The sequence below is a fragment of the Octopus sinensis genome, linkage group LG2 (assembly GCF_006345805.1).
Source record: "Octopus sinensis linkage group LG2, ASM634580v1, whole genome shotgun sequence".
In the NCBI taxonomy this organism is placed as follows: Eukaryota; Metazoa; Mollusca; class Cephalopoda; order Octopoda; family Octopodidae; genus Octopus; species Octopus sinensis.
The window spans coordinates 134,477,466-134,490,067 of NC_042998.1; the positions used below are offsets into that span (position 1 = coordinate 134,477,466).

Genomic DNA, 12,602 nt, shown 5'->3' on the forward strand with positions numbered 1-12,602 from the left:
CTCCCTCCCTCTCTCTTTCCCTTCCCCTCTCTCTATTTCTCTTCCCCTTCCTCTCTCGCTCTTTTCTCCCCGCCCTCACTCTCTCTCCACACACATACACTCAACGGCTTTTTTTTTTTTTTTAGGTAGAAAGCACTTGCTACCACTAGCGTAGCTAGAGTTTGTGCCGCCCCCGAACCCCACAAAAATCATATATTGCCTACAGCAAAAGCCTACAACATGATGGAAAGTGTCGTCCCTTTAAAAGTGCCGCCCGGGGTGGACCGCCCCTACCGCCCCCTCCAGCTACGCTAATGCTCCCTATATGCATCATGCTGTGCGACTGAACACGAAACCATATGATTTCAAAACAAACGTCTTAAACTGCCAGCCATTTATTGTGCGACACATTAAGCAAGTATTTTCTACTATAGATCCATTATGATCACTGCTAAAAAATCAAAAACGTATCGTATGCACGCGCACGTGCGTAGTGTGTGCATGAGAGAGTGCATGCGCGTGTGTGTGCATGAACGTGTGCATATGAGTGTATTACCTTATCTTGTCATCTCACGCTAATAGAAAACAAATGTCGCCGTCGTACAAACGGTGTCGTTTGTATGCAATCTTCGGTGGACTTCTGTTTTACGTACACACGGGAATTCACACGACTATAAAAAAGGGGAATTTTTTTTTTTAATGTTTCGAATTTTTCGGGGATCTTTACCTTTTGACCAACAGATTTAAAAAATACTTTTTTGTAACTAAACACCTTCAAACTGGTAGAATGTGTCACATAAAACATCTTTTACTCTTGTAAATTCTGTATTTTGGAAGTTATTTCGTGTTAATGTTGTCGTATTTCGGTAATTTCAACCAATCAATGACGTGTATTCAGCTGAATAAAATTACTGCAGTGGTTTGTCAACAACAACTATCGGCGGTGTATTTTTCGTTTGTCACTGTTATTTATGACATCGTTCGTGCGTTTGTACTGGTTTTAGCTTTAAGGTTTTAAGGTTAGGGTTTTAGGGCTAGGGTTAGAGTTACGGAAAAAAATGAAAAATGAAGCACGAACGATTATGGTGGTGTCATGAAGTAAACATGCTTCAGATACACTCGTTTATTCATACAAAAGTAACTGAGATTAAATATTTTATAAATAACAGTGACAAACGAAATAAGGAAAATTTTTTAAAGTTTTCGAATTAAAAAAAAAATTATTGCTTCGAATTTTTTTTTTTTAATACGGACTGTTTCGAATTTTTGGCTTAAATCCCAGCAATAGACTATTAAATGTGTTTATGGGGCGATAGATATTGAAAAACATCAATATGTCGGAGTGACAAAGAAACGAGGACGGTATGAGGTGGTTGTGAAATGTGCTAAAAAAAGTAACAACTAAATTCTCCTTAAATTACACGATTTTTTTTCCTTTTTAGTTTTTGCAGAGTCATGAATTCACGAGTGTAGAACACAAATTCGTAAAGATTTTCTGAAAATTCCCAAAAAAAAAATATGATGAGGGGCTATATGCGTGCGCAAAACAGAATTCCGCCCAGTCTCCTACGAAAACTGTCCGGACTAAGGAAAAAATAGTTACCCTCCTTGGAAATAGGTGCGAGTTACCGACAGGAAGAACAACAGGTGGCAAAAAAAAAAAAAAAAACAGAAAAGAAATCAACGAATTTTGTCTGACCCATGCAGTCATGGAAATGTAGACGTTAAAACAATGATGATGATGTTGATGATGATAATGATGATATGAAGTTGTACATACTACACATACACACACACAATCTATGTATGTGTAAATATATGCGTGTGTGTATTTGCGCAGGCGTGTGTAAATATATGGGCAGTTCTACATTCATACATAATAAAGAACCACAGTCTAAAAATACACACACAATCGCGCGCGCGAAAATGTGAATATCCTGTTTCTCTTACAACTTGTCTAGTTATCTCCCCACTCCATTTTCACGCCAATCCACCAGGTGTCGCGGTAGCATTTTTTAATATATAAACCAAGCCGAGTCACTGTTAATTATTTGTTCTACTTTTCTGTAGCTGGATGATCAATGCATTAACTGCTACGCTTGTTAGAGATAGATGCACGTTTTTAGCTTAGTCCTCGAGTCTTGTTATATTTTTTACAAGTCAAATACAATAATACGGCATATCTATCAATCAATAACTTGATTAACTGGCATTTATTTTGCTTTTAACTAAATTAATAACATCTAACCCCTTTTCACACACGAACACTATAAAATCCCAGCGTACTTTTCTCAAATAAGCAACCGCCCGTATAGTAAACAAAGCAAGTGGTTTCGGTTTCTACAGTTGCTGAGGTTTTAAATCTACTTTAGTTGCTATTTTTATTATTTTATTTTATGTGCTGAGTTTAAAAGGGACGCTGATCGTATCCTTTGTTTACATTTTCTCCTCTTTACCGGTAACATTCATTCGGTTACAGGTTTGATCGATGCTTCGTTAATAATAGCTATTGTGTAAACTTTTATATTTTTATTATCATTAACACCATTCGTGCAAACAGAAATCTTCATCCCTAATGTTTTACCAGCAAGATATATAAATTCAAACTGAGGATACTTTTTCTTAACAACTCTAAAACAAAGAAATACACCTGTTGTACATATATAAATATTTCTATTTATGTTCACTACTTAAATACCATCTCGCTTATATTTCTTCATACCCAGAACTGTTAGAGGACCCACGCATGTTTTGTTAAGAATCTTTTAATCGATATTTTTAATAATATTAACACAGTTACCAATATGTACGATCTCAAGCGTAAATCGTGTGTTTTATCGAGCTGCGATACTTTTGCTGGAGACAACAATACCAGGAATGGGGACTTCACTACTTTGGCTGTAAGTAGAAAAAACAATTTTATCTTTATTCCTTCCGATTTTTATTGTTAATTTATCTTCATTCTTCGTGTGCATTTTATGCGTAAGCTCGGAAATAAAAATTATCCAAACGAGGGGTAGACCGAAAGCTTCTCTTCAGGCTAAGGATACCTTGATTACATGAAGTTTACATTGTCGTTAGGAGATCCTGTGTTAACACGCAGGGTATTCGATCTATATATTTAAAGGCGAAAGTCAGGTGTAAGCACCCCTACCCCGCCTTTTTCCCCCCTCAAAAATACCGCCTATATATATATATAATATATATATATATATATATATATATATATATATATATATATATATATATGTGTGTGTGTGTGTGTGTGTGTGCAAGCATTGTTTTAAAAGCTTTAGGTGAACTCCGATCCAGATGATACTTTTCGGCTGTGAACAAACAATTTTAGTCATCGGCCCAAGTCATAATACATTATAGACCCCAGCAGTCCCCAGGCAGCTTGTGCTGCGTGCCCATACTGCAAAACTGCAGGACCCTTCTTATCCAACACATCGTTAGCTTTCTAAGACAATAGAGTGGGAGATTTGTAGCAAGTCGAGCGTCAGCGTAAAATTGCTTTTGTTGACATGTGTTTACATCCGAGTTTCCGTAAAACTGGAAAATGATCTTATTTTCACGCTTTCTTACTCTTCTATAATTCTGAGTCTTGTTCCCAAACAAAAATAAATCCATATTTAACGGCGGAGGTAAAGAATACTTATACTACCCGTTTTCGGCGTAACAAAAACCCTAATCACCCGGGTGTGCGTATTCTTTACTGTAGCCAATTTAACAGTAAAGAAACAATGTGCTGAGCAACGTGCAGATTGTTGATATATCAACTTGGTTCCAGCCATACCTTTTCTACTTTAGGCACAAGGCCCAAAATTTTGGTGGAGGAGCCAGTCGATTAGATCGATCCCCAGTACGCAACTGGTACTTAATTTATCGACGCCGCGAGGATGAAAGGCAAAGTTGAACTCAGAACGTAAACAAAGACGAAATACCGCTAACCACTTCGCCTGGCGTGCTAACGTTTCCGCCAGCTCGCCGCCTTTTGGTTCCAGTCGTATCGTCAACGGTTATATCAACTTGGCTCCAGTTATATCGCGAATATCCTTTCACCATTGTGGTTGTTTGAAACTCTGTATGGGATATTCAGAAAAAGAGGCCAGGTGTTTTTAAATGCATAAAAAAAAAATTTTAACTGGATAAAGGACTCGTACATATGTTAATCTGCTATTATAATTTGTTGAGAGTGACATCAAAGTTTTATTAGCAGTTGATTACTTAAACTTTTGGACAAGCCACTGCCAACAAATCTTCCAAGTCAATGCCTATAAATTATATACATATTCGTTCTACGTCTATTTTCCACACACACACACACACATCAAGATGATGGACCAAAATAACAAAAGGGCATTGAAGTAGGGTTAGCATAGATGGCATGCAGTTAAAGGATTGTGTAATGACAAGTGAGGGGTGTCCTCTCCTAAGTGCAATAACTACAGAAGTTCTTGAGTTTATAATTAAGAGGTCTAAAATTAAAACCTAGCAAAGACAAAAAGTCTTAGTAAGAATGAACATGGAATTTTTCTGCTATCTAAAAAATGACCAAGCTTCATATACAGAGAAGGATTTGGTAAAAATTCTATACTGTGTATCCACTGTAAATTTGGGGTGCACAAGAGATGGGCTGTGGATTCTTCTTCTTTACCTAATGATATTTGAAAACTTTTTTGAAAGGCCTGTTTATGCAGGTTTTTCAGATTGAGTTACAGGTGTCCCTTTTCACTCTCACCTTCAGAATGCACTGAACTAAAGATTGACCAGTTGGAAGCCATTCCTTCACCTAACTGTGTTCGGCAGAAACGTTAGCACGCCGGGCGAAATGCGTAGCCGTATTTCGTCTGCCGTTACGTTCTGAGTTCAAATTCCGCCGAGGTCAATTTTGCCTTTCATCCTTTCTGGGTCGATTAAATAAGTACCAGTTACACACTGGGGTCGATGTAATCGACTTAATCCATTTGTCTGTCCTTGTTTGTCCCCTCTGTGTTTAGCCCCTTGTGGGTAGTAAAAAAATAGGTATTCTTGGAATGTTTTTTCTTATTATTATGAAGAGCTCAGTACTTATGCTTTATAAAAGCACTTTTCTATTTTGATGACGGGATCTGATGTTGCCAAGGACTGTATTGGAGCATGATGCAGCTCTTGGACACATTGTATCCTGTGAAACTGTCCAACTCAAGCCAGCATGGAGCATGGACAATAAATGATGATGATGATGAAAAGGAATTTTTTTCTTAAATCTAATATAATAAATGCAAAAACTAATTTGTGTGCCAGTGTGTCACACTTTGACCCCACTCTCTCTGTTTAATGACACTTTACTATTCCTCATGCTGGGGTGAGAGTAATAGTAAGCATAAAGACAGTCAGGGCAATGGTGAAGACAGAGAGAGAAAGTATGAAAAAGAGAAGGAGAGAAAGAGAGACAATAAAATTTAGGGAAAGTTGATTCTTTATTAAAAGTAGTAGTGTTGATGATGGCAGTGGGAGTAATAATAAGAAAGAAAGAAAGAGGGACTGAACACTGATGGTAATGGGGTGATAGTAATAGTATGAGCTGTTATTGTGATAGAGGCAGAGGTAGCAGTGATGATGATGGTGGTGGTGGTAGCCAAGGTGACGGGGATGACGGTGAGAGTAAGCAATGTGAAAGACAGAGGTGGTGGTGGTGGCGTCAGAAGTCTGAATGGTGTATATGGAGGAGATGGTGGTGGTACTGTTGTTTATCCTGCAGCTTTGCAATAAGTTCCAAGTTGACAAACTATGTCATTGTTTTAATGAAAATTGTTCATTGTTTGAAAGATATTGTTCAAGTTTGATAAAATTTAATATGTATTCAATGCATGAAGTTTCATTGTTGGGCCCAAGGCCCAAAAGAAGAGCCCTCCGCAGCAGCTAGCTTAAAAACCACCTGAAATCGGTATCAAACTCACTGGTCATGGGCACTGCCCTTCCCTCCCAGCTCAAAAATTAAATAAATAAATAAATAAAGGTATGGTATAGCTGTGAATGAAGTAGATGAAAGCATATATGACAGTAATAATCTTTCCATTTATGACTGCGTGGTCAGCACTTTAATCTCACAGCCATAGTGGCTCATTAACTTTGCCTTTGTTCATCAGTAATAGTCAGCACTTAATTTCTAACCTCATATTATTGTTGGTTTAAGTAGTCATATTATGTTACAAACATTTGATTTGTGGTGAATATGTTAACTGATTGTAATTGTTGAGTACAAGTGTCTGGATATATTTTGAATATCCTACATTATGAGAGAACATCCATGGCAAACAATTTAGAGAGATATAGAGTGATGTTAAGAAAAAAGTATACAAGATAGAAGCCTGAATGATGTTTGAGAGACAAGGTTCTCGAAAGGGTGACGCTGGGAAGCTATTGTTGATAGTCATAAGTTTTTTGAAGAGTTTTAGATTGTCAGATAAGCTTTCTAATGGTCATCTCTCCCCCATACATCTTGCTAACCCATTAATAGTTTCCATTGCTGCATGAAAGAGGTAGACCTAGGAAGATGTAGAATGAAGTGGTGAGAAAGGATCTTTGGATGCTGGGCCTCACTGAGGAAATGACGAAGGACCTGGAGTTGTGGTGATTTGCTGTATTTGAAAAGATGCATCAAGCTAAGTAAAATTGCTGTCCTCCATACATACAGGTTTGTCCTTTCAGGTGCCAGTACCACATAAAATGCACCCATGCTGGTACTGTATAAACACACCTGTACCAATGGCATATGAGAGAGGAACAGCACACTCTGTAAAGTGGTTGGCATTAGGAAGGGTATCCAAAACAGATGTTTAATGATAAGTTTGTGGTGTGCCTTTTTTTTTGATGCCCATGTGTTGACTACTGTGTCTCTAGCAGTGACCAGCCAGTTTCATTCATTTGACTGCTATTTTCTTGTTCAGCCTTAGTTGCTTATTCTGCAGATACTCCAGCATTGTGCTGTAATATCCTTTGCATGGCAGGCTCCTGGGACTAGCATTGAAAATGAACTCAACAATCATATAGAAGCTGAGCTTGCTATGTTGGGGTTAGGTTGGAATTTCACTTTCAGAGCCCTAAGTGCAAGCATCTTTATCATTTTGAAGTTTTACTCTAATGCAATGGTTCTCAATCAGGAACCATATGGCTCCTGAGGTTCCATATAAGATTTTGGCTGGGTCCACATAACAAAATAGTAAATTGAGGATCCACAGTAGTATTTTAAGAGCCCTCTGAAAAAATTTTGCTTTAGATGTATGTGTTGGTATATACTGCAAGAAACAGCTAGGTTTCTTTGTCTAATGTCTTCAACCTGCACAAGTTAATGTGTGAAAAACTAATTTGGAAAAAAGTTTCTATAAAACTAGTTTTCAAACATCAAATGGCTATGGGGATTCACCAGTATAAGATAGTAATCAAAAGGGGTCCATGAATAAAAAATGGTTGAAAATCCCTCTCCTAATGGCTTTTATTTAGTTATCTACTTTGTTGAATGAATAAGTCCTTCATAAAAAATTTAAAAAGTAACATGAATCAATATTGTGACAAAATTCATTTCTCTTTCAATGGTGAACATAATTATAGTTAGATTCATTTACTAAAAGTAAAATATTTTACTTTTCGTTAATGATTCTAACTATATGTTCACCGCAAATGGTTACAATCCACTGAATGAACCTAGTTAATGGGAATATGAAATTATGATCAGATACTAAAAGATCTATATATAAATTATTATTGGTACTGCCATAGAAGAGGGTTTTTTGGGTTTTTTCGCCAAGCAAGAAGGGTCCTCGATCCACTTGGAACTGTTTCAGTTACATTGTAAAAATTAGATAAGTAAATAAATAAAATTGTTGAAAGGAAAGACATAAACATCACAACCTCTCCCAAGTTTCTCTGTGAATGTAAGATCTCATGTATACATAAGATTGGTTTTTATTAAGCGGGGAGTGTCATAGGGAAGTTAGATGACTGATAAGCCTGACTTTAATCTAATTTAGGCCCACAGCCTGATTTGATTTCAGTTCTTGAATATAGCTATTTTGTTGGTAAAATGTAATATATATATTCTAACATTGTTAGAATTCTTATTTCTCATTGCCATTCTGAAAAGAATTTCCCCATACTCTGAAATTTTACACACACATAAAAACATGTTTACATGCATACAAACAAAACAACTAATGTTATAATGTTGTTATTCTTCCTTTATAACTTACACACACATATATACATTCATGTATGTATGAATGTACATGAGTGTATGTGTTTTTGTGTGTGTGTATATATATATATATATATATATATATGGCTGTGTGGTAAGTAGCTTGCTTACCAACCACATGGTTCTGGGCTCAGTCTCACTGCATGGCACCTTGGGCAAGTGTCTTCTACTATAGCCTTGAGCTGGCCAAAGTCTTGTGAGTGGATTTGGTAGATGGAAACTGAAAGAAGCTCACCATATATATGTATATAATGACTACTCGAAACAGCTGTAAACCAAATTTGCTCAAATACTGGAATTATATGTAATGACCTTGTTTTATATATATATGTATATTCTTTTACTTGTTTCAGTCATTTGAGTGTAGCTATGCTGGAGCACCGCCTTTAGTTGACCAAATCAACCCCAGGACTTATTCTTTGTAAACCTAGTACTTATTCTGTTGCTCTCTTTTGCCAAACCACTAAGTTATGGGCACGTAAACATACCAGCATTGGTTGTCAAGCGATGATGGGGGGACAAACACACACACATACATATATATATATAATGGTATTTTTATATAAGCTTAAACCATTCACACCTATATATATATATACATATATGTGTGTGTTTGTCCCCCACAACATCGCTTGACACCCGATGGTGGTGTGTTTACGTCCCCATAACTTAGCAGTTTGGCAAAAGTGACCTCGACTAAAGGTGGTGCTCCATCATGGCTACACTCAAATGACTGAAACAAGTAAAAGAATATATATATATGTATGTATATATAGGCACAGGAGTGGCTGTGTGATAAGTAGCTTGCTTACCAACCACATGGTTCCAGGTTCAGTCCCACTGCATGGCACCTTGGGCAAGTGTCTTCTACTATAGCCTCGGGCTGACCAAAGCCTTGTGAGTGGATTTGGTTGACAGAAATTGAAAGAAGCCCATCATATATATATATATATATATATGTGTATGTATGTGTGAGTGTTTTTATGTCTGTGTTTGTCCCTTCACCCCCACTATCGCTTGACAACCGATGCTGGTGTGTTTATGTCCCTGTAAGCTAGCGGTTCAGTAAAAGAGACTGATAGAATAAGTACTAGGCTTACAAAGAATAAGTCCTGGGATCAATTCATTTGACTAAAGGCAGTGCTCCAGCATGGCCACAGTCAAAAGATTGAAACAAATAAATGATAAATAAAAGAATATATATATATAAAATCACAATAAGGTTGAAAACAATTGAATATTAATGAATAACATCAATTTAAAACACCAAGTGGCCTAGCGTAAAAGAACTGGGATACAGTAAAAATTATTAATACAAGTAATAAGAGAGAGAGACCACATGTAGTCACTCTAACGCTAGAAATAGATCCGCAAAGAGAATCGACCACTAAAGAATTATTCTCAAGCATTAATTCAACACGCCAAGAATGTAAACGGGCAGGACAAATGAAAAATAACAAAAAAATAGATTAACTCTATACAATTGTATATATATATATATATATATATATATTATATATATATATATATATAAAATTATTTTTATCTTTTACACCTTATGCAGAATTTATTTCTCTGATGCAGACAATAACTATTTTTATACAACTTGAAGAATTCTAATGTTAAATTAATGTAAATGTTTCAAATTTACTGGCAAAATTAGTTTAAGACCATGTAATATGTATGCAAATTTTTTTGCCAGAATGGGAGGTCACACAACTTGCTTAACTGCACTATATAGTTTTATAATTTAACGTTATTATACAATTGATTAATAATGGGAAAACAACGTAGCCTTAGTCCAGTCACGAGAGCAAAAAAATCATATTACTCCACCAGCAAAAAGTTTCCTTTTCGAACATCAGCAAGCAACTAAAGTGCAGTAAAACGGCTTGCTTGCAAGTGTGGAGGTTATACTTGGAGACTGATCAATATAAAGATTGGCAAAGGACTGGTGCCCCAAGAAAAATGACAGCACAGTTGGACCGTCGAATCTACCGACTTTTGGAATGCAACTGAATGCTGACAGCTATTGACATTTATAAACCATGAGAATGGTGTTCTTTTTACACCACAAACCATCTGCAACCATTTGAGAAAATTTGGACTACATGGACGAATTGCTTATATAAACATGGTTTAAGCTTATATAAAAATACCATTATATATATATGTGTGTTTGTCCCCCCATCATCGCTTGACACCTACATTGCTAATCTCAAAACGTGATGTAACTGATACAATTTATAACACATTAAACAAAACAAATAAGTTTTCCTAAGATGCAAGTGTCTGTTTCCTAATTAGGCTCCTATAAATCTTATGGTGGTATTGGTGGTGGATGGATGAAAGGATGTTGTAATAATGATAGTGAAATTTGATAAAGGAAAATGATAGAGTACTATCTTTATAATTAAGATTGTGAAACTAGTTTATAATTAGGTATTATCAGTTAGTTGTTTCTTCACTGACAAACATTCCATGCCAGCATGGAAAGGAAAAATGAAAACATTGAAATGTTGAAAGTATTTATTAGAGGCAAAGATATACTGAAGTAGCTACTATCAGGGCTTGTATCTTGGAATGCAAACCAGTTCTTTACACTTAACTTGTCAGAGGCTAACATCTGCTCTATAGTCCTTGATAAATGCTGAATTTCAATGCCAGAGTGTTTTGTAACTTTTTGAGAAGGGGAAAATAGATAAAACTGAAAGAATTTTAAAATTTAGATTCCAAAAACTACCTTTGAATTTGTTGATGTAAAAACTAGAAATAAAAGAAGACTAAGTGAAAACTTCAGAACAAAAGTGCTTATTATTGACCATTTAGTGATACCATATGATCTTAGAGTGCATGATATTAATGAATTGGGTTGATGCCATCACATCACTAAATTTAATATTTCCAGCATTTAAGGTGGTGAGTTGGCAGATTGTTACTGTGAAAGGGCATTTAGTCTGTCTTTATGTTCTGAGTTCAAATTCCACAGAGGCTGACTTTGCCTTTCATCCCTCCAGAATCAATAAAATAAGTATCTGTTGAATACTGAGACCAATGTTATTGACTTATCCTTCCCTCAAAATTTTGGCCTTGTGCCAAAATTTGAAATCAATATTTCCTGCATTCACTCCACAAGGTTATCTCTATATATATAAAACTGAGAATGTGTGTCTGTCTGTCTGTGTGTTTCCCTAAAACTTGAGAACTACACAACCAATTTCATTAAAATTTTACACATGCCTTATTTAGGGTCCATGTAGTTTCATGGGCAAAAAAAATGTTCAACTTCTTGCCTAGGGCGAGCCCATAGCAATATCATATCTTCTACACTATTTCAGTATTACGTGTTAAAAGTGAAACAAAAACATTTCTTTATTTTATGTCAGATACTTTCACTTTAACAAAAATTAGGGATAATAATAACAATTGAATTATATGTAGTAAGTAATAATTAAACTCAAACAAAAGTATAATATAATCATAACATAACAAAAGTAAAAATAGCAATTGGTATAAAATTGCATCAATGACTTGAACTTGAATAAGTAATTTCACATGAATGGGAATAAATTAAAAATAAAATTAGCGTGCAGAAATGGAATAATCCAGATGGAGTTGTGCACATACCATTTACCAGGGCTTTTACATTAGATTATCTGCTAATTAGCTAGCATTAAGTATCTATATGATGTTTGGCTGTATGTAATGTCTGTTTTCTCGAACAGCCGCTTCTACTGAGTACTGCTGTTGGTTTATTTCTTATACATAAAGGACTATAGCTTCAACTGCATACTGCTTTTTGATTCACCGTAAGGTTTGTTGTTATTATTATTACTGTTTAACTATTGTTATCACGTTTGTTGGTTCCTCGTAAGAGAAACATTGTTGTGTTGCATTTGTTAAATAATTGTAAACTGTAACCCTCCCCCTTTGGGAGAAGGAGCTTTGGTTATTTAAAAATTGAATTGTGTCCCTGTTTGGGGAAATTGACAATATTTTCACCATTTACACGGAAGCATTTTTGTTAGAATGCCTTCAATAGAAGAAAGTCCAAAAATGAATTTCACTGCAGCCGTCGGCGGGGCAAACTCATTAAAAATAAAATGGAAGAAATACAAACCTATTTTGGATTGATCACCGACAAAGACGGTGAATCTAGGATAACACCACCAAACGAAATAAAAAATTAAATTAAAGAAAAGACTAATGTAGAGAAAAAAAAAGATTTGAACACCTGGAGGAAAGCACCATCGAAAAGTATTTTGGTGTGACTATGAAAGATATCTAACCAGAGGTGGTAAATTCACCACAATAGAAGCAAGGTTCAAGTCAACGGAGTGTGCAAGGGAGTACTTGACTCGAACCTTGCAAAGTGGAAATATTTTAT

At 35.7% G+C, this 12,602-nt stretch overlaps 1 protein-coding gene across 1 annotated transcript in view; it reads left to right on the forward strand.

Annotated features, from left to right (window-relative positions):
* Positions 1-2,010: 2,010 nt before the first annotated feature.
* The window catches only part of LOC115229675, a 40,765-nt gene continuing 30,173 nt past the window's right edge, over positions 2,011-12,602 (forward strand). Inside the window, exon 1 of the mRNA XM_029799995.2 lies at positions 2,011-2,879. Coding sequence (XP_029655855.1) covers positions 2,784-2,879 — 96 coding nt within the window. The 5' untranslated portion in view covers positions 2,011-2,783. The remainder of the gene's footprint in view (positions 2,880-12,602) is intronic.